The sequence below is a fragment of the Fundulus heteroclitus genome, chromosome 18, assembly GCF_011125445.2.
Source record: "Fundulus heteroclitus isolate FHET01 chromosome 18, MU-UCD_Fhet_4.1, whole genome shotgun sequence".
Lineage (NCBI taxonomy): Eukaryota > Metazoa > Chordata > Actinopteri > Cyprinodontiformes > Fundulidae > Fundulus > Fundulus heteroclitus.
Genome location: NC_046378.1, coordinates 36,468,108 through 36,488,217, shown reverse-complemented (window position 1 = coordinate 36,488,217; position 20,110 = coordinate 36,468,108). Strand labels below are relative to the sequence as shown.

Here is a 20,110-nt window from a genome sequence, read left to right as displayed (position 1 = left end):
CTTGAATAAAATGCTCTAGCTGATGGGGAACGTTTTGGCAGCCTGCATTATTTAAACACCAGACAGTCTGCCTGAGTATTGTCGCAGACCATGTCGATCCCGATATGATTACAGCATACCCATCTTCTGATGTCTACTTCCAGCCATGTGACAAAACCCAGATCCTCTCAAACTGATTTCCCAAATATGAGTTCACTATTCTCGTTACATCCAGAGCCATAAGATCTCTATCCAGAAGAACCTTTGACATCTTCAGAGGGGATTCAAAAAGGCCATAATCTTGGAGAAATGTTTCTTACATGTTGATGAATCTCTGCTATAAAGAAAAAAGGGCAGCTCTAAAAGCAAAAAAGCGAGCCCGACGCATTACTACCGAGGTGTACCTCACAAGGCCTGTGGAGGGGGATGGAGGAGTAATTTATTGGTTAATTATCCTGCTGTCATAATCTATTATTTAAAATAAAAATAAAAATTAGATGAAGAAAAATAAAGCATGTTCTATTGTCGTTACAGATCTACACAACCATGCAGACAAAATAATTAAAATCAAATAAAAAATAGTAACTCTAGGTGACCACTGGAGGGCAGTGGAAACTAAATATTTAATAAAAAAAAAAAAGTTAAACATCGTTTAAATGTTAACATCGTTAACATCGTTCTTCACTCCTACATAAATTTACAGGTCCATCTAAAAAAAATAATATTTTGTCTCATTTCTGAAAGGGAAACTCATGTAGTATAGATTTACAACTCCATCCATCCATTTTCTGACCCGCTTAATCCCTTTTAGGGTCACGGGGGTTGCAGCCCAGAGATTTACAACTCATAGAGTGAAAAATATTAAGTCTTGATGTCTTGTAATTTAGACAATTATAGTTTACAGAAGCACAAAATTCAGTGGTACAAAAATTTGGAGTATTGTGAAAAGGTTAAATATGGGAAACTCATAGTGTCACACCCTAATGAGCTAATGACCTCAAAACGCCTCCATAGACTCCCCAAGCCCCTTATGGCCTCACAGTCTGGGTCAGGAGGCGGCTGAGTCATGGGGAAGACTGCTGACTACACAGATGAACAGAAGAAGGTTACTGGAAGCCAAACAAGCTCAATTCAATTCAATAAAATTTTATTTATATAGCGCCATTTCACAACACACATCATCTCAAGGCTCTTTCCAAAGTCAGACTCCATCAGATTCTCCAGGTTGGTCAGAAAGTTTCCTCTCTAAGGAAACCCAGCAGGTTGCATCAAGTCTCTCCAAGCAGCATTCACTCCTCCTGAAAGAGCGTAGAGCCACAGTGGACAGTCGTCTGCATTGTTGATGGCTTTGCAGCAATCCCTCATACTGAGCATGCATGAAGCGACAGTGGAGAAAAACTCCCCTTTAACAGGGAGGAGAACTGTCAGCAGAACCAGAACATTCAAGTGAATTTCTCCAATGTGAGATCAATAAAGCCTATCTTATCTCTTATCTTATTTTAACATACTTTATAACATAGAAACATAGTTTCTATGTTAGATGGTAATAGTGGATGATCTGCATTCCCCTGATGATGTCACAGTTAACAGAACGCCAGACCAGGTGTACCTTCTATGAAGAGAAAAAATGACAAAGAACATAAAGGTAAAAGTTGAAATAACAACAAACAATGCAAATTGGAGAACAGTAGGAGAACTCAGCAGAGAGAGAGAAATAGACCCTGATGTCCTCCAGCAGCCTAAGCCTATAGCAGCATAACTATAGAGGTAGCTCAGGATAACATGAGCCACTCTAACTATTATATTTGTCATAAAGGAAAGTTTTAAGATTAGTCCTCAAAGTAGACGGGGTGTCTGCCTCACGGACCAAAACTGCAAAAGAAGCTGGTTCTGAGCGCTGGATCCAAGCATTTTCATAGAAAGCTGACCGGAAGGAAAAGGTGCTCCAGCAACAGCGATCACTGCGGCCTGGAGGGGATTGTCAAGAAAAATCCATTCAAAAAGATTCCCAAGGAGGGGACTCAGCTGGAGTCTGTGCATCAGGAGCCAAAGACGACTCCTACACATGAGCACCAAACATTGCGTTCCTTGTGTCTAGCCACTCCTAAAGCATGACTGGACTGTTGCTCAATGATCCAAACTTCTCCTTTCAGATTAAAGTAAAGGTTTACATTTCCCTTCAAACTCAAGGTCCCAGAGTCTAAAGGAAGAGTGTTGCTTTAATTTGCTTTAAGTCCGGTGTGAGGTTTCTGCAGTCAGTGATGATCTGGGGCGCCGTGTCATCTGCTGGTTCTGGTCCACCGGGTCTTCCGAAGTCAACACAGCCATCTACCAGGATAATTTAGAGCACTTCATGCCCCCTTCTGCTGACAGGCTGCGGAGATGCTGCTTTAATTTTCCACCTCCTGTGGAGCAGTCACTGAGCGAGAGGCAGGGTCCCCAGTCCATCACAGGGCAACATACATAAAACACACACTCACAGCAAAGGCCAGTTCAGAGACTTATTAGATTAGATTAGAATCAACTTTATTGTCATTACACAGGTACAGGTACAAGGCAACGAAATGCCTTGACTGTTATTAACCCAACAGTCATGTTTTTTGGACTGTGGAAGGAAGCCAGAGTACCCGGAGAGAACTCATGTACTGTATGTGTAGGGAGAACATGTAAACCCCATGCAGAGAGACACCACATGCTAGGAATTGAACCCAGCTCTACCACAGCGCATGCACATTTCTGTTTAAAAACTACTTTTTTGATTGAAGTTTCCAAGATATTGAGTTTTTCTTCACCTGTAAGCCATGATCATCAAAAGTACAAGATGTACTAACCATCACTGAAACGGGCTTGACTTCAAGCAACGTGGATTCTGTGCCTCTCCACTTTTCTCTGGGACTTTAATTTCCAAATGAAATGCAGATTGTACTTTTCTCACTGTGCTGAGTTCTCCTACTGTTCTCCAATTTCCATTGTTTGTTGTATTAGCTTTTAACTTTTAGTTCTGTCTTTTTTTTTCTTCTTTGAAGGTACACCTGGTACATAATCTGGCATTACCATCTAACATAGAAAGTACTCCTGGGTCAATGTGAGCTTCTGTGCTTTCTGTGTCTCTGCTCTGTCTTCTCTAAGCCCCAGTGGGTGGAGGCAGATGAGCGTTCACACTGAGCCTGGTTCTGGTTCTGCTGGAGGTTCTCCTCCCTGTTAAAGGGGAGTTTTTCTCCACTGTCGCTTCATGCATGCTCAGTATGAGGGATTGCTGCAAAGCCATCAACAATGCAGACGACTGTCCACTGTGGCTCTACGCTCTTTCAGGAGGAGTGAATGCTGCTTGGAGAGACTTGATGCAACCTGCTGGGTTTCCTTAGAGAGGAAACTTCCTGACCAACCTGGAGGATCTGATTGAAATACTTTGGAAAGAGCCTTGAGATGACGTGTATCATGAAATGGAGCTATATAAATAAAATTGAATTGAATCTGAAAGGAGGAATTTGGACCACTGAGCAGCAGTCCAATTCTGTTTCTCCTGAGCCAAGGAAAGCCACTTGTTACATATGTGTAGGGTCAGCGGTTCTGGATGCGCTGACTCCAGACTTAGTCCACTCCTTGTGAAGCTCCCACACATTATTGAATTGATTTTGCATGAAAATCTACTCAAGGCTGCATTTATCTCAGTTGTTGGCACACTTTTTGTGACAATGTGTTTTCCTTACACTCAACTTTCTATGAATAGTCTATAACGTTTTCACAATATTCCAATTTACAAGGACACTGAATTATTGTTTTCATTCTCTTCACTCTCTGTGTAATGAACCTATGTAATGTAAAAATTTTACTTCCAGAAATGAGTGAGAAAAAAATACTCTTTATTTTTCACGCACTTCTTCTGTAATTTTTTTTATAATTTTTTTATACTCTTGTCTTCAGACCAATCAACACATAAATATATATTTGTTATCAAAATATGTGTGAACAGCTGTTCAAAAAACGAGATTTTCTTTATAAGAAATATCTTTATTTTAGATTTACAGAGATATTTACAGAATAAATGACATTTCAACGGTAGGCTACTGTGATAATGATGAACGTTCATGCTTGGGGGGGCTGACAGAGAGCCTCCACACAGGAGAGCATTTCAAACAGAAAAGCATAATTTTTCTTACAAGCTTCTTAAAGCTTCTGAACCATCAAAAAATAAAAATAAAATCATCCTGAGTCACTTTCTGATAAAAAAAAATATGTCAGAAAGATGTTGGTTTTAATCCATTTAGAACTGTAGGTGGTGACTGAAATCTAAAAAAGTAACATCAAGGGTTTGTCACATTTCATCTGCAGCTCTAAGAAGATATTACAGGAGAGAAGATGGCATGAAGCTTTGCCTGGATTGGCCGTTCTAATACGAGCTCAGCTGTGGAAATGTATATCCAGCGAAGTTTCTAATAATAAATGTGCAGCTGTTTGGTTTCCCAGGTCAGTCTGGGAGAGTTTATCACGTGGTTAACCATTAAAAGAGCAGAAACGGGAGCAGGAAGTCCTCTGCGCTTAGATGGAGGCAGGTTTGTGCCGCGGTTCATGATAGGTTCAGGGCAGGGGCGGTTCTAGACAGGGGCCAACAGGGGCCCATGCCCCTGTAGAAATAGTCCTGGCCCCTGTTATGGCCCCTGTACTAAAGACATAAGATTAAATACACTTCTCATAATTATTTGCAATGGTAAAGAAACCATAACTGATTGGTTACTTTGACCAATTTTATTTTTTACCTATACAGTTTTACTCTAAGAAGGATTTAAAAATTAAGATGTTTCACGTTTAGCTTTAGCCGTATTGAGCTGGGGGCAAAGTTTTCAACTGCTAGATCAGGGGTCTGAAACCTGCAGTTCCAAAACCACAAGTGGCTCACTTAATATTATTACACAGTTAAATATTGCCATTTTATTGTTTCATTTTTTGTTCTGTGCCCCTGTGAAAAAACACTGGCCCCACCTTGGCCCCCCTGGTAAATTTGGTCTAGAACCGCCACTGGTTCAGGGTCTGAAGCAGCAACAGTTCTGCATTTCACAATGAATCGTAACACGCCAACCCCTCCATCTCTTACACTCCCAACGTTTATCTGAACAGGTATATATAAAAAAAAAAAAAAAAAAGTCTCCATCACAGTTGTGTTTTCACAGCTCGCAGCGGTCGTCCTCAGTCTTGTAGCGGTCCATGATGCTCAGAACATCCTCCAGGATGGACGGGCCCAGATCCAGGTCCAGCCTGGCCATGGAGTCGGACCGCGGCACCTCGGACGAGGCGGTGACGGCCGCCGGATGAACGGCGGCGCAGGGCGAGTCGCTGCGCTCGCTCCTCAGATCCTCGTTGCTCAGGCCGGCGTCAGAGTCCAGGCTGAGGCCCCGGCGAACATCGGGCGGCCCACCGGTCTCCGACAGGGAGTCTTCGGAGGAGAACTCTGAGAAGGAGCCGGAGGACGGGACGAGCCGGCGCACGGCGCTGGGGATGGATATGTCTCTGCAGGGCTCTGAAACCAGCCCAGACGACGGGGGCTGCTGATGCTGGCTGTCGGTTAATCGTCTGTGGCTCGGCTCAGGATGCTGCTGAGGATGCACCGGGGGAGGGGCGTGGTCGTCCAGGTGGAGGCGTGGCGGTTTGGGCGGGGCCTGCTCGTGGGCGATGCAAACCGGCATGGAAACGGTGCTTTTCAGCAGGCCGTTGGAGGAGTGCTGGTAGTGGAAGCCGTTGTAGGCGTAGCTGTGCGCCTCCTGTTTGCCGTCGAAGCCCTCGTCGACGTGCCTCTCCATGCTGTGCGAGCGGGCGTGGCCGTTCTGCGGCCGGCTCTGGAACGGGAGCATGTCCATCTTGCCCCGGAGGAAACCGATGTCTCCGAACATGTCCCCCTCGCCTTCAGGTCCCACATGCGCGCTGTGGCGGACGTCGCCCAGCGGGGGGCTGATCATGTCCCCCGAGAGGACGTCCCGCAGCTTCAGTTTCTTGCCTTTCTTGGGGGTTGTAGTTTTTAGGTAGATGGGTGTCTTTGCTGGCATTTTGCTTTAAAATTATTCCCCTAAAAGCAAATAAACGCACTGAATCTGACGTCTCTATCAACACAAACCTACACGGGGATGATTCTCCAACGCAATGCAGATGTTTATGTCTCCCACTATAGAGAAAGCCGCTCCTCAGGCAGACATGTGTCTCAGGGGTGAGAGGAGAAAGGCTTTGACCTCAAATCAGCTCCCTCTGTCTTCCTCCCCTGCACAGGAAAGCCATATCCATGCAAACACTGCGTGAACGGATGAAAAATTTGATCTTTGTTCGCCGTCTAGTCCTCTGAGGTCTGCCGAAACGTCAGGAATGTGGCATCAAAACACTGGAGATCTGTGAGGAGAAACACACAAGAAAAGGGGAATCAAACAGAGGCTCAGAGAGATGAAGAGAAGAGGAAAAAACACAGGGAGATAGATGAGGTGGAGGGGAAGGGAGGCGGCGGCAGGAATGAAGGCTGGGGGAGATTTACAACCCTTCATTTTAGAGCCAGAGAACATGTGATCGACCCCAATGTTTGCAGAGCGGGGTCTGCGTCCCCCAAAATACAGTATGTGCAAACGAGTCGCCGCACAGAATCGCTCCCGTGTACTGAGTAACGTCAGAAAGGGTTGCCTAATTCACTTTACTAGTTTATAGTTATACATATATATATATATATATATATATATATATATATATATATATATATATATATATATATATATATATATATATATATATATATATAGATATATATATATATATACATACATACATGTATATATATATATATATTGACTTATATATGTATATATTTATATTACTTTGTGTGGAATGTTGTAAATATATATATACAAATGTGTGTATATCTGGAGCATGTAACAAAAGTAATTTCCCTCTGTGATTACACTGCAAAAACGGAACTTAAAATAAGCTTAAAATGTTCTTAAAGTTAGTGTATTTGTCCTTGATGTGAGCAGGTAAATAAGATGATCTGCCAATGCAATACGATTTTTGCACTTAAAATGGGAACAACTCATCTCCATCATCTTATTTCAAGTGCTGGATGTCTAATTATCTTATTTTAGGGGTCAAAATACTCATTCCATTGGCAAAAAATCTTATTTACCTGCTCAAATCAAGGACAAATACACTAACTTTAAGAACATTTTACTTATTTTTAGATCCGTTTTTGCAGTGATATTAAAGCATGATTCTGAAAAAGGTTCCTGCCTTCTCTCTGCTGTGAGCCTGTTATCACCTCTGAGACAAACCCGCCTGAAGCTGCGCAGAGCATGTGATGGGTTCACGGTCAGGTTGTCACAAAAGAATGCTTTCACCATCCAAGAAACAACAAAAGGCATCTCTTTCCGACACTTTAACATCAGAATTTAAACACATTTATAAGCAGTTTTTTTTGTCTTGTCATTGTTGCAGAGTTCTTGTTCAATAAACGCCTGAAACAGACACAACTAATGTCCTGCGCTAGCCTTCGATTTTCCCCGTTAAACGCTTTAGAAACCGAGTTTCAACACTTAGACGTTCACATGTTGCTTATGTCTGTGCAGGACTGAAGCACCGACAGCCCTGGGGTGGGAGGGGGGGGGGGGGTTATTCACAGCTACATGATATTCTGGTATCCATCACATGACAGCGGCATCTGAAAAAGCTGCAGTAAATGTTCACACATTGGGCCACAATCGGGTTGGGTTTTACGGCAGAGCTTCAGCCAGGCAGAGAATACTTTATATAATATATATATGGTTAAAGGGTAAAAAAACTGGGACTTTTTCCATGACAGGATCAGGGTTTTATGATCTTAATGAGCTTTAATACTTCAATCTTTTAATAGGTGGTGCTCAAGGCTGCAGATCCTGTTTTATCTTGTCTAGTCAAATATCTTTTAACCTCTACTTAGAGATCATGAGCTGGTATATTCTCTTTTTAAGCATAAAAAGAGTTTTCCCATGCACTTTTTGGATTGTTTCATACCCCCCAAAAAAAACAGGAAAACTCAAGGAATTTAGTGAAGATCTAAGAATTGTAGAGTTACACGTGTTTAGAAAATCTTTTTTGGGGCCATTTCCAAACAACTTCAGACACCAAGATTTTACATGAAAACAACTGTAAGAAAGTAAAAGTCAAGCAGATTCAAGACCAAGTTGCCCAGGAATGGTAGGATACCCAAACTGTACCTCCCTGATGAAAGGATAGGTGAGGATGTTCAGGAACCACCTGAAAACAACCAAAGCTCGACCAGGAACAGCAGCGCTGACCAAAAAAAGAAACCCCTGCTCCAGAAATGATCATCTTCAGACTCAACTAAAGTTTGCAGCCGCCCAAATGAACAAGCCAAAAGGCTTCTGTGATTGTGGGACAAGACAAGACCTGAGCTATTTGGAAATAATATCAAGCATTATGTTTTTGTAGGGCTCAATTAGTGACTGAAACCTAGCGTGAAAACTTAAAAAAACATTGACAATTTCAACGTTGCCCGCTGTGCGTCTTCGTGCTGCTGTTGAGAAGATGACAGGAATGAAAAAGACAAGAGTGGGAAATATTTTCCAGTGCAAATATTTGGAGGTTTCTCTGTTCCTTCGCCTCCATTCACTTTGCCTGCGGCTAAAGCTAATTCAGCTAGCATTTAGCAGGGCGTAAGCGCTGTTCAAAGGTGTCCGGTTTGCCTATTTAACTTGTTGCCAGCTTGTCAGATGTATTGGAAAAGAAACATGTCACTTAAACTCTACTTGCACACAAGTTTAGGTCCACCAACAAACTGAAACGGTTGGGCTAAGCAGGGAAACTGGTTAGCTCTAAGAGTTAGCTTGATAGTGAGCAGGAGTTCCTGCTAATGGCAGCAACAACTACGTTATCAGGATTACAGCAACGGTCTGTAAAATGGTCCATCATTAGGTTGGCTTTGGTTTTACTGAGTCTTGACAAAGTCTAGCTCTTGGTCTTGACTGCTTCTAAGATTCTCGCACTCCCCCAACCTGCTGGATGGTCGAAACTATAGGACACATGTTGCTGCTACAACAAGACAACGATCCTAAACGCACCCACTTAAACTGGTTTTATTCGGATAAAGAAAGGAAAACATTTAACCCAAACCTCAACATTATTAAATATGTATGGATTATCCTTAGAAACTTGGTCTGAGCCAAAAACCAAACGATTTAAATGAACTCTGCAGATTCTATGATCAAAAATGCTAAAATCTCCACTGTACCAGTTACCAAAATGGAGGTGGCAGTATCATGCTGTGGGACTTGTATGCTGCCAGTGGTACTGGCTATGCCTCAAAATGGATGGAATAATGAAGAGTTGGACTTCTACAAAATTAACAGCTAGATGATTGAACCATTGACAAATCTGGTTGTTCAACCAGGCAAATTACCCCAAAGACGCATCCAAACTAGCAATTGATATCTTAGCAAAGTTCTGACGTCAACCCTGTAGAAAATTATTACCTCACCTATTTAAAAATATATACCTCACCTATTTAAAGTGGGCCAAGTGCAAGTGTAATAATCATTTTTCTGTATCAGTGGTCCAATTTTGTTGTACTACTACACATTGTTAGTTTGTACAATAACAATAGGTTAAACAAATTTATCTTATCTAATTATTTGTCCAAATAAAAATTGGGATGTATGTAATTATGACCTGCATTAATAATTCTGACCATGTGCAGCTGAATAATATTATTATTATTATTATTATTATTATTATTATTATTATTATTATTATTGTTATATTATTACTACAGTACGTTTCCTCAGCTCTGTCCCACTGTGATCAAATAAAAGAGCGGCAGGCAGCTGCATGTCGCTGACTATCCAAAGCGGACATTTACAGCTCGGCATTCTGAAAACCATAAAAAAAAACGTTCCCTACTGCTCATAAAGCGATGTCCGAACATGGATTCTGTCATTTGAAAGACCTCAACGGCTGCTGGAGGCACAGCCGCACAGCTTGGAAGATGAAAAATACATTTAAACGTTTGATAAGCTATTAAAACACAGGTGAGCATATTTAACCATTTCTCGTAGTAAAAGCTCCGAGTTACACAATCAAACACAAAAACATCAATATATGCTTTATAACCTTCTAATCACGCAGCACTGAAGTTAAAAAGGTCCCAAAAGGCAACAGTTTTTCAGCATTGCTGAAATGTTGCTTTCAAGAACATCTTTGCCAAGTTGTAACATGTCACATCATGACAGTATTCCTGCAAGAGATCTGCGTTGGAAGGAAAATCTACATTAATCTGTGAAAGATAGACGTAAACCTGGCACTGTGCACCGTCTTGTTACCGAAAAGTGCTTCATAAATAAACATGCCTTGCCTTGTTTCAAACTAAATGAAGGTTCTTGGTCTTTAGAGCCAGTTTCACAACCTTTTTTTTTTTTTCCAGAAATCCCCAATACTTATACAATAAAATGTTCACGGTGTAAATAAAAATGGTGTGCAGAAGGTTGGACTATATGTTACTAACACTAAATAATGGCGGGGGTGCTGGAAGTCTTACGTTTCTAACTTTGAAGTCAGGAAAGTCCACTGGAATAAGGTTGGATGTATTTCAGCAGCAAGATCCAATATGGCGGCCACAGGCATAAAGCAAATAACTGCAGTAACTGCCTCCATAAAACAAAACAAAAGGTTTAAGCAACAAATAAGCCATTTCTTATGCATCAAAAATAGACAAAATGAAATAAACTTTGATTTCGTGCAAAGAATAACAATTGAGTAAAATCTTTGTTTAGATGGAGGAGACCAAAATGTTTTACATCTTCTGACAGACAACCAGTGATGGACAACCACCAGAAGATCAGCGCAACTCTTGGTACCCCATCTCTGCTCTAGAGGGTGGCAGTCCCCAGTTTAATTAATCCTTTGGATTCTAGAACATCCAGCTGGATTCAGAGACGTCACTATGGAGAAAAGGAAAATACAGCAGTCCATTGTTTATGGGTTAACATGCCGTGTCTGTACTGTACAGCTCTGAGTAGCTCTGTAACCCAGATGGTGTTCTTAAGCAGGAAAACCCAGCAGCGTAGTCGTTTCCTGCCGATCAGCCGTGTTCTGCTGACGGTTCTGCTGCCTACACTACAAAAGGTGAAATTGTCTTGAAATCAGTGTATTTTTCCTTCATTTGAGGAGCTAAATGAGACTGAAATAAGATTTTACCACTTAAAATAGGAACAATTAATCTCCATTGTCTTATTTCAAGTGCAGAATATCTAATTATCTAACTAATTTTAAGGGTAAAAATACTCATTCCATTGGCAAATAGTCTTATTTAGCTCCTCAAATAAAGGAAAATACACTAATTTCTAGAAATATTAACTTACTTTTAGTTCCCTTTTTGCAGTGTAGCTTACATCTCTGAACACACCACACACTGTGTGTCCTCCTGCCTGCCTCCTCAGCAGCTTCTTCTCATCGGTTCTTCAAAACAAGCTACTATACTCCCTGCATCATCGAAGGTTCAAGTAAAAGACAAAAACTCTGCATCATAAGACACAGAGGTAAAAAAAATAAACAGTTTTCCTCGCCTTCCTTGTGACTTCAACCAATGGTTCTGTACGCAACCCTTTACTCATGAATCTTATTTAACTAGTCGTTTAAACAAGGTGAAGTGCAATATACTAATGAAACTAGTAGGTAGGAAAAAAGTGATTTTGTTATTTGCAAGGAGGCACCAGTAGGTATAAAATGGTTGCACCATAAGTTGAGCCATACGTAACTCTTTAACCATGAATAAAAGTATTTGTCTGAGCGACCGATCAGTGTGGATAAGAAGATGTTGCAAACACGACTGATGATCTTCCAAGACTATTGCTGCAAAACCTCCGTTCCAACACATCCCATCAAAGGAAACCACAGGCTGGACTGGTTCATGCCTGTAAAACTGGACTAATTCCTTCATGCAGAACTATGTGAACAAAAGAGAGGGGGTAAAAAAAACGTAATTTATCTTCAAACATCTTATTCATTTCCACAAACATGTCTGCAATTAGCAACGACGCAGTGCAGCAACATCTAAAACTGCTGCCGAGTCCAATTCAAGTGTTGGAAAGCCATAAAAGAAGAAGAACAACAACAAAAAACAATCAGGGGTCAACCCTCCTTTCAACACAAGGAGCAATAAAGCTCTGCAAGTCCAAACGAAATAAGGAAAGAAATGAAGAAATGAATCACGTGGATCTCTAACAAACTGAAGGCATTAAAACGCAGAGCACAGGAACACACCCAGACTTAAATCTGGAAAAGCTTGGACCACAATAAGAGGGATATTAACACCAGGACCAGTCAGAACTGGCTCAGAGGAACCAAGGAAGCAACAGTTTCTCTGAAAACTTGGATGTTCTGCTGCAAAGCTGCACATGGTTCAGTTTTACAGCCAAACGACGATGCCACAAAGTAATTTAATCATATTTATGTGACGGAAAAGCAAATTAGAACAAGACAAGAAGCTTTAAACCAAAGTTAGCTCTTTAATTTAATTACAGAGGAAATTCAATCAACTGAATGCACGCAGGGATGAGGGGGAATCGGGTTCAAATATAATTAGTAATTAAACTCTATATTACAAACAATTTATGACACACTTTCAAATACGATCATTCATCTGATCTGTTTGTTTCCAACTATGCCAAAAAAATAACAGGATAAAAAAGCTCCTTTTCAGGCAGTGACTTTATGACCAAACTTGTTATTTGTATATTTTCTGCTTTTATGCACTCTATAAAGTCCTATAAATTCCAATTGATTGATTTAAAGGGTCTATTCTGCCAACCTATGCTGATATTTATTTTTATTTCACGAAAACAGTATGCTGTAACCCTCAAAGAAACACATTTACTCAAAATGAAATGAAAAACAAATAGATTTAGGTGGAAAATGTTGTAAAAAAGTTTTTACCAGTCCTTAAACATCAATAAATTGCTTAATTTGGAGATATTATGTGTTTGATGTTTATTTTAAAAAAAGTTTAAATCCCTAAAAGTTATAGATTTCTTTTCTCTGATAACATTGAGCTATAACAAGCAGGTTATATATTGGGTCATTGTGTGCCCCATGAAGTATTATTTAATGGTTTTAGGTTGCTTCTTTTTTTCTTTTTCTTTTTTTACAAAATTACCTAAATGCATTTTACTACTTAACGTTGGTGTTCCTGTGAAGTCTTTAAAAGTTGTTTAGGCTAACTTTGGAATCAGGGATTTGTCTGAAGAGGAAAAAAGGAAAACACAGAGTTGAAAAAAACATGTATTTATGTTTCATTTTGTAATAATTAACCAAAAAATAGGCCATTGTCTATTGTCTAGCAGTATCCGAGGCCGTGTTGGTGCGGATCATGGGGGATCCTGAGGCATTTCCAGGCTGGGGGGGGGGGGGGGGGGGGTAACACATCCTCTGGTTCTCCTTCCAGTGGGATGTGCCCAGAAAAAACTCCTTCATCAGATCCTGGGACCACATTTCGTTCACACACAGAGAGTGCTTTGCACTCCGATTCTTAATAAAACATGTAATCTGTTGGTTTATTTTAAGCAAAAGCTTCTTTAATTTTCAATAAAATGTACTTTATTAATCCCAAAGGGAATTTAAACGTTGTTCTGCATGTTTCTTCAGAGCTTTTGTAGATGCTGATGGCTGCGGCCAGGAAGGATCTCCTGTAGCCAGAGCCGATCTTTTCCCCAGGATGGAAAGTTTGATTTCATGATGAAAAGTAAGGGCCTAAAAGCATTACATGACTGAAACATCATTAGTTCAACTTTGACTTAGACTTAGACAACTTTATTGTCATTTTGTATGTACAGAGTGCATACAGAACCAAATCTCCTTGCATACAAGTTACGACAGTGTAATTGGATTTCAGGTGGAAAAAGGCAGCATTATAATAAAATATAAAGTGCAGCAGTAAATGCAGTAAATGTTGAGTTGTGTACTATATAAATGGATAATGTAATAATAATATAATGTAGTCCAGCTGTTTTTAATATTTGCTTTGAATTTCTAATTCCCATGTTTTATTTTGTTTCTACAGTTTACTCCAACTTGCTTTTATTCTGTTTTATTTTCCTATGTTTCAGTCATGTAAAGCACTTTGCGTTGTTTCTGTCCTGAAATGTGCTATACAGATAAATTTGCCTTGCCTCTTAGCGGACCGTCTTACAGCGGTTCTAAAGAAGTCTCTGAATGAATCCAGTGTTGTACGACAGTCTGATGAAGAGGATGCTCAGGGGGTCTGTAATGTTCTTTATTTCATGAAGAATCCTTCATAGCACACCAAAATGGCCCCAATCCAGTGCAGAGCCAATGGGTACAGCTCTAAAAAATTAGTTGTGTCACATTTTCACTATTATTTGAGCAACAATTGTTACAAAATTGACATTTTTGCTCCTTGCTGGCAGATTACTCCTAGCTAATGATGCTGGAAATAAAAACATCCCCTTTAGTTCTAAAACAAATCATTTATATAAACATTTTTGTTTGTATTTTACTCAAAACCCTAACATATGCTAAATGTTGACGTGTTTTAAGTGTGCTGTATGTTTCTTTAAGACAGAATATTCTTGAGTTTGGAAAGTCCAAGAAAAACCTGATCATAAAATGGCTAATGTATCATAACCTATAGATAAAAAAAAAGAGAAATCTAGACGTTTACAACATTGTTGTGCAGTTCAGTTTAGCTTATAGGGCATCCAAAAAAAGTTAAAAATTAAATAAAATGACAAAATATTTCTTGAGTCAGGCTTTAAAGGGTTAAATGAGAACGTCAGCTTAAGGAAGGTTAGCTGGCACATCTTTGCTTCGTGCATCACCTTTCCTGGAAGCAGCAATTTGGAAATCTGGGACACGGGGTGATGATGCAATCAACCATGGAGGAGGAGGAGGACGAAGAGGAGGAGGAGGAGGCTGGTCCAACATCTGTTTCTGCTCTCAGGCACCATTTGTTTCCAGACCCTGCTGAAACAGGACCGCCGAGCCACCCGCGAGCTCAACATCATCATCCTGGTCACCGTCATCTGGGACAAACACTCCTGTTGTGGTTCGTCTGCAGACCGAAGAGTAGCTCGGCACAGCAGGCGACAGTCGGCCAAAAAGTGCTCCGCCCGTCTCCTAATTCCTTTGTTTTTTGACAACAAAGTAAAGCTGATTTGGTTTGTTGTTGTTTGGTTCATATGGTTATTTTGCCCACGGTTGGTTCTTCTTTGATGGGTTTAATATTTTAAAAAATAAATTGTAATAATCCAGGGCCGGCCCAAGGTGTATGTGAACCTTGCAACAGCTCAGGGCTCCTCGAAGAGAACTTGAATGAACACACACTGCAAAAACGGAACTAAAAATAAGTAAAAATTTCTTAAAATTAGTGCGTTTATCCTTGATTTGAGCAGATAAATCAAATTATCTGCCAATAGAATGAGTATTTCTACCCCTAAAATAAGATAATTAGATATAATGCACTTGAAATAAGACAATGGAGATGAGTTGCTCCTGTTTTAAGTGCAAAAATCTTATTCCATTGGCAGATCGTCTTGTTTACCTGCTCAAATGAAGGATAAATACACTCATTTTAAGAACATTTTAGTCATTTTTAGTTACGTTTTTGCAGTGCAGGAAAAGTGTACAAAGAGTAGCTTTCAAAAATCCTGAGGAAAACCTTCATAATTTGAGAGTTAACGCAGTTCAGAGCAAATTATATAATTTCTGCTGCTTGCATCTGAGCCGAGAAAACGTTTCATGCACACCGCAGCTGGGTGTCTTCTTATGTGGCTGCTTCAGAAGACCTCCCTGTTTATTAATCTTGGTCACTTTCTTAAACATCCACAGCATCTGGTCCGCTCTCCATACATGTTTTCACCAGGAGGTTTCAGGAACTCTTGCTCTACCATTCAGCTGTCATAATGCACAAATGAAGTAATTACCAGTAGAAGCCGTTAATACAGAGTCTGACAACTAAATATTTACAAAAAATATATATTTTGAAGCAAGAAAAACAAAAACTCTTGACGATTTATATATTATCATTTGCCTTTCCACTGTTCCTTAATGCGAACATTTTTCTGAGACAAAAAGAGCATTTTTGAGTCTTCCCGTGAAATCCAGAAGTTCGCTACCATATATGGGCGATGATGTCACGGCTAATAGCTCTAAACAGAACACCAATTGTCTTTCTTCATTTAAAAAACACTGAAGGGACTCATGAATGAGTTTTGAATCTCATGAATTAAAACTACACAATCAGGCATAACATTACGACCAGCATGGGCACCTAGACCGGACAGCCCCATATGCCACAGAAAAAGCGTGATGCAGCGTGTACGCCGTCCAATCAGAACCAGCGTCAGGCCTCTAAAGCCAGCCTTCCCCTCCCCACATGCATCAATTAACCCTGGTTGCCCGTGACTATGGCCTCAGTTCACCATCATTCTCTCCTTGGACCACTCAAATCCTTAGATGGGAAACTTAAAGCACGTCCCTGTGCCTGAGGGGAGCCCTGAGCACGATACACCCTGTTCCTTATTTCATCCATCCGCTGTCTGTACAGGTGGGGTGCACCCTGGACAGGTTGCCAGTCCATCACAGGGCAACGCAGAGAAAAACAAAGCTGTCTCTCTAAATTGCCCATAGTTATGTGTGAATTGCCTCTCTGGCTTCCTCTGTGCCCGGTGAGAACCCACGCATCCACAGGGAGAACACGCAAATTCAATACAGAGAGACCCCAGGCTGGGATTTGATCTGGGATCTTGCTGCAAGGCAACATTATTTCCTTGTTAATTAAGATTATTATAATTTTTGCCTCACTAATTAGTTGTAAAACAAGTCGTGCTTAATGCATACAGCAAAAAAAAAAAAAAAAAATCCACAGAAAAAAAGGGAAAAGGAACAGAACGTTAGTTTTGCTAAAGGAAGCAAATGCAGTTAAAGGACATCTTTAATTTTAAACTAATCTTGGCGCCCTTGTGTAGCTTCCCACCTATTAAAAAGCATTTCTGGTGCAAATAATGTGCATAATAAAAGTTGCTTCTAGTATGTGGGTTTTTTTCCCCACTCCACTCTGCATAAGAACAGCCCCAAGAGGAGTGAAAGCAACCTAATTGGAGGGAAATGGAAAACCTCACCAGTTAAATCCAACATATTCATCAATAATGATTTTTTTAGTATTTTTCATGCCTGTTGCCTGAATAAATTGTGTTATCAAAACCAACAGATCACCACATGTGCCTCGAAACTGAGAGAAAAGTAAACAGTTTGTAATAATAATAACAATAATAATAATAAATCAACATAAACTGAGTTCCGCTGTATAATCAACAAACACTAACACATCTTTGCATCTGTCTCCCAATAATAAAATATCACCCTCAGGGGTCGTAATCTCTAGAAACAATGCCGTTTGACCCGGAGCCAACAAATGTTGTGTTTTAGTTCTCAAATAACAAATTGTTCTGGTTAAAATGAGCGTTTAGGTTATTGTCAAGCTCACTGCTGCGTACCATTGGGATCTTTAATCATTTTATGATTGGAAATCTTAAATATGCATATACGCATATATCGTTAAAACCTTACATAGTGATCATGATTATGATACCGTGTTTTTTTAAGCATTAAAAATTACTTTATTTATTATGGGGCACCAAAATGAAATTCTGCTCAGGGCCTCTGAAAACCTTTGTCCGGCTCTGAATCAATAATCTTATTTCTTGTCCAACTCGGCCATCCTCCAAACAATGACATCTTTCCCCTAAAGCCGGTGACTAAATGTCTTGAATCAGCTCAGCTTGTGATTCATGTCTGAGGGCAGCTTTTGGGTTTTCCATCATCTGGCTGCGTTGCCATTTTGCCAAACTCGGGTCAGTTTAAGGGGTTCCAGCAGCTTCTGGGCTGCATTCAGGGTAACAGGCTGAGATCAGAGGAACAAAGTCCAATTAACCTCCTCAGCTCTCAAACTGTGTGCGTTATGTAACTGCAGGTCCTCCTGAAGTCTCCCCAGCTGACTGATTTCAGAGGAACACTCCCCCTTTGCAGGAAACATCCACGCAGTTACACATTCAGTACATTTTGTTTACGTTATTTTCTCCTAAAAAAAAAGGGGCTTTAATAAAATTTAAGTCATGTTTGGATCACTTTTGGTCTGGTTCACCAACTTGAACGCGCTTGGGAAACATTCGTGTCTGTTTATAAATTAGATAATAATAATTAATTATAGTCCAAACAGACTCTGGGGAGTTAGATATGACCGTGACCGTGGGTGAATATCACAGAAATTAGTATAAAATGACATTTTTCGTTCCAACGCGCACTGAAAAGTGGAAAGTTGAGACTTTTCCTGCCTGCGGTCCGCGGATGCGCACAAAGGGAGTGTCGCACGCAGCCTTCCAACAAATAAAATGTAACACATCACTTTTTACTCTTTTTGTTTTCAGCATAATAGACACACAAAAGCCCCATCCAGAAGCTGAGCAGCAGCCACCGAGCTCATAACATGTTGTGTGTGTGCGTGTAGGTGGGGGGAGAAAATCCCCCTCAAAATAAAATAAAATAACCATTTGGAGTTGATATTTACCAGAGAATAATCAGCGGCTCTGTCTCTTCTCCTGGGAAAAATCACGGCAGGTTATAGTCCAACAATCCACGGACACGGAGCGGGAATAAACCCTCTTACTGACGGGCTGTGATTACTGTCTCTGAGAAAAGTTAAAGTGGATCAGCCTCCCAGCTGGAGGAGACGCGTTAAATCTGCTCAGCCAGTGGCACAGAAGCGAACATCCGGTTTGAGATTTCAAAATAAAACCTTCCAACGACAAGGCAGAGATAAAAACCGTTTTGTGTCGTGAAAGTTTTCTCCTTTCACAGATTTTTTCTTTCTTTCAGGTCATCAAATATTTATTTTAATCATCAAATGCAGTGGTGCAAAAAAATTGTAAATAATAGACAACAACAACTTAAGGCAGGAGAGAAAATGTGGTCGACTCCTCTGTTTGTGTGACATTGACATCTAGCAGCAGCAGTAGCATAACCAGAGTCCAGCCCACCAACCTGGAGGTACCTAGAAAAAAAACGAGTTGGACTGCAAACTTAATCTAACTATGTTTAAATAGAACATGAAGATTCAAAGGCAGCTCTAAACAAACAGGCTGTTATCTTTGGTTTAAAGGAACTCAGGCTCTCAGCACTTAAGACAGAATGGGGAAAAAAACAGCAACTATGCACACATTTACACCAAAGGGCATTTTAGAGACCAATTAACCTTACAGTCATGTTTCTGGACTGTGGGAGGAAGCAGGAGTACCCAGAGAGAACCCATTCATGCACAGGGAGAACATGCAAAGTCCCTGCAGAAAGACCCCAGGGTCGAAGCCAGGACCTTCTTGGTGCAATGCAGCAAACTGTGCATCCCCAAACCTAACACATGCATATATAGAAGTCACAAACATGCATGTTTAGCAGCATACATGCATGTTGTCGTATTTTGCAGGACTTTTGTCACTGCTTCCTGTTTAGAGGGAACATTGACCAACCTGACTAGTAAGACCTGAGGAACAGAAGCAGGACTTAAAATCCTATGACAACCAATCAAATCCCAAAGTTATTGATAAAAAACAAACCAAAGGACTGATTCTTTATTAGACACCTGTGGAGCAAATAAAGATCAAACGGTGAGAAATCATCACAGGAGAAAACCAAAGGTAAAAAAAAAAGTTTAACGCTCAACTGAAACGTGTTTGGTCCATTTTAATGGACAGAGGAAGGTAAATTACACAGATTTATTTTCATTGTTTCCAAACAGAAGCAAAACTGACGGTGCACATTGTTCTGGTCCACTTCCCCCGAGGTAATTATGGAGTCGTTTCACTGCTGGTGTCCTGCTGTGGCAGACCGAGCGGAGGTGAGGAGAGCTGTGGGCTTTAATTTGATTAGCAGCAGGCAGAAACACACAGACCCACTGTTCATGATCCAAACCAGAACGGGCCGAGCCCGGACTCGGAGGGGAAGACGTCTGTCCAGAAATAACTTCTGGGTGAGAAACGCTTTGAAAGCTGAACCCGTTCGGTTGTTTTCCTACAGACTTCCGAGCTCTTTGAGCTTCATTTCCTGAGAC

General features: G+C 40.6%; 1 protein-coding gene across 1 annotated transcript; it reads right to left on the bottom strand.

Annotated features, from left to right (window-relative positions):
• Positions 1–5,107: 5,107 nt before the first annotated feature.
• zgc:154093 (CRIB and BORG_CEP domain-containing protein) lies at positions 5,108–18,724 on the bottom strand. The gene is made up of 2 exons (XM_012854260.3): positions 18,575–18,724; positions 5,108–6,351 (listed from the first exon to the last, which is right to left on the bottom strand). Exon 2 carries the CDS (start codon positions 6,015–6,017, stop codon positions 5,142–5,144), a length of 876 nt encoding a protein of 291 aa, XP_012709714.2. The 5' UTR covers positions 6,018–6,351; positions 18,575–18,724; the 3' UTR covers positions 5,108–5,141.
• Positions 18,725–20,110: the final 1,386 nt, after the last annotated feature.

What these genes read in the sequence shown, in the direction of transcription:
- zgc:154093 (XM_012854260.3), bottom strand. Translation starts at nt 6,017, where the DNA reads ATGCCAGCAAAGACACCCATCTACCTAAAAACTACAACCCCCAAGAAA.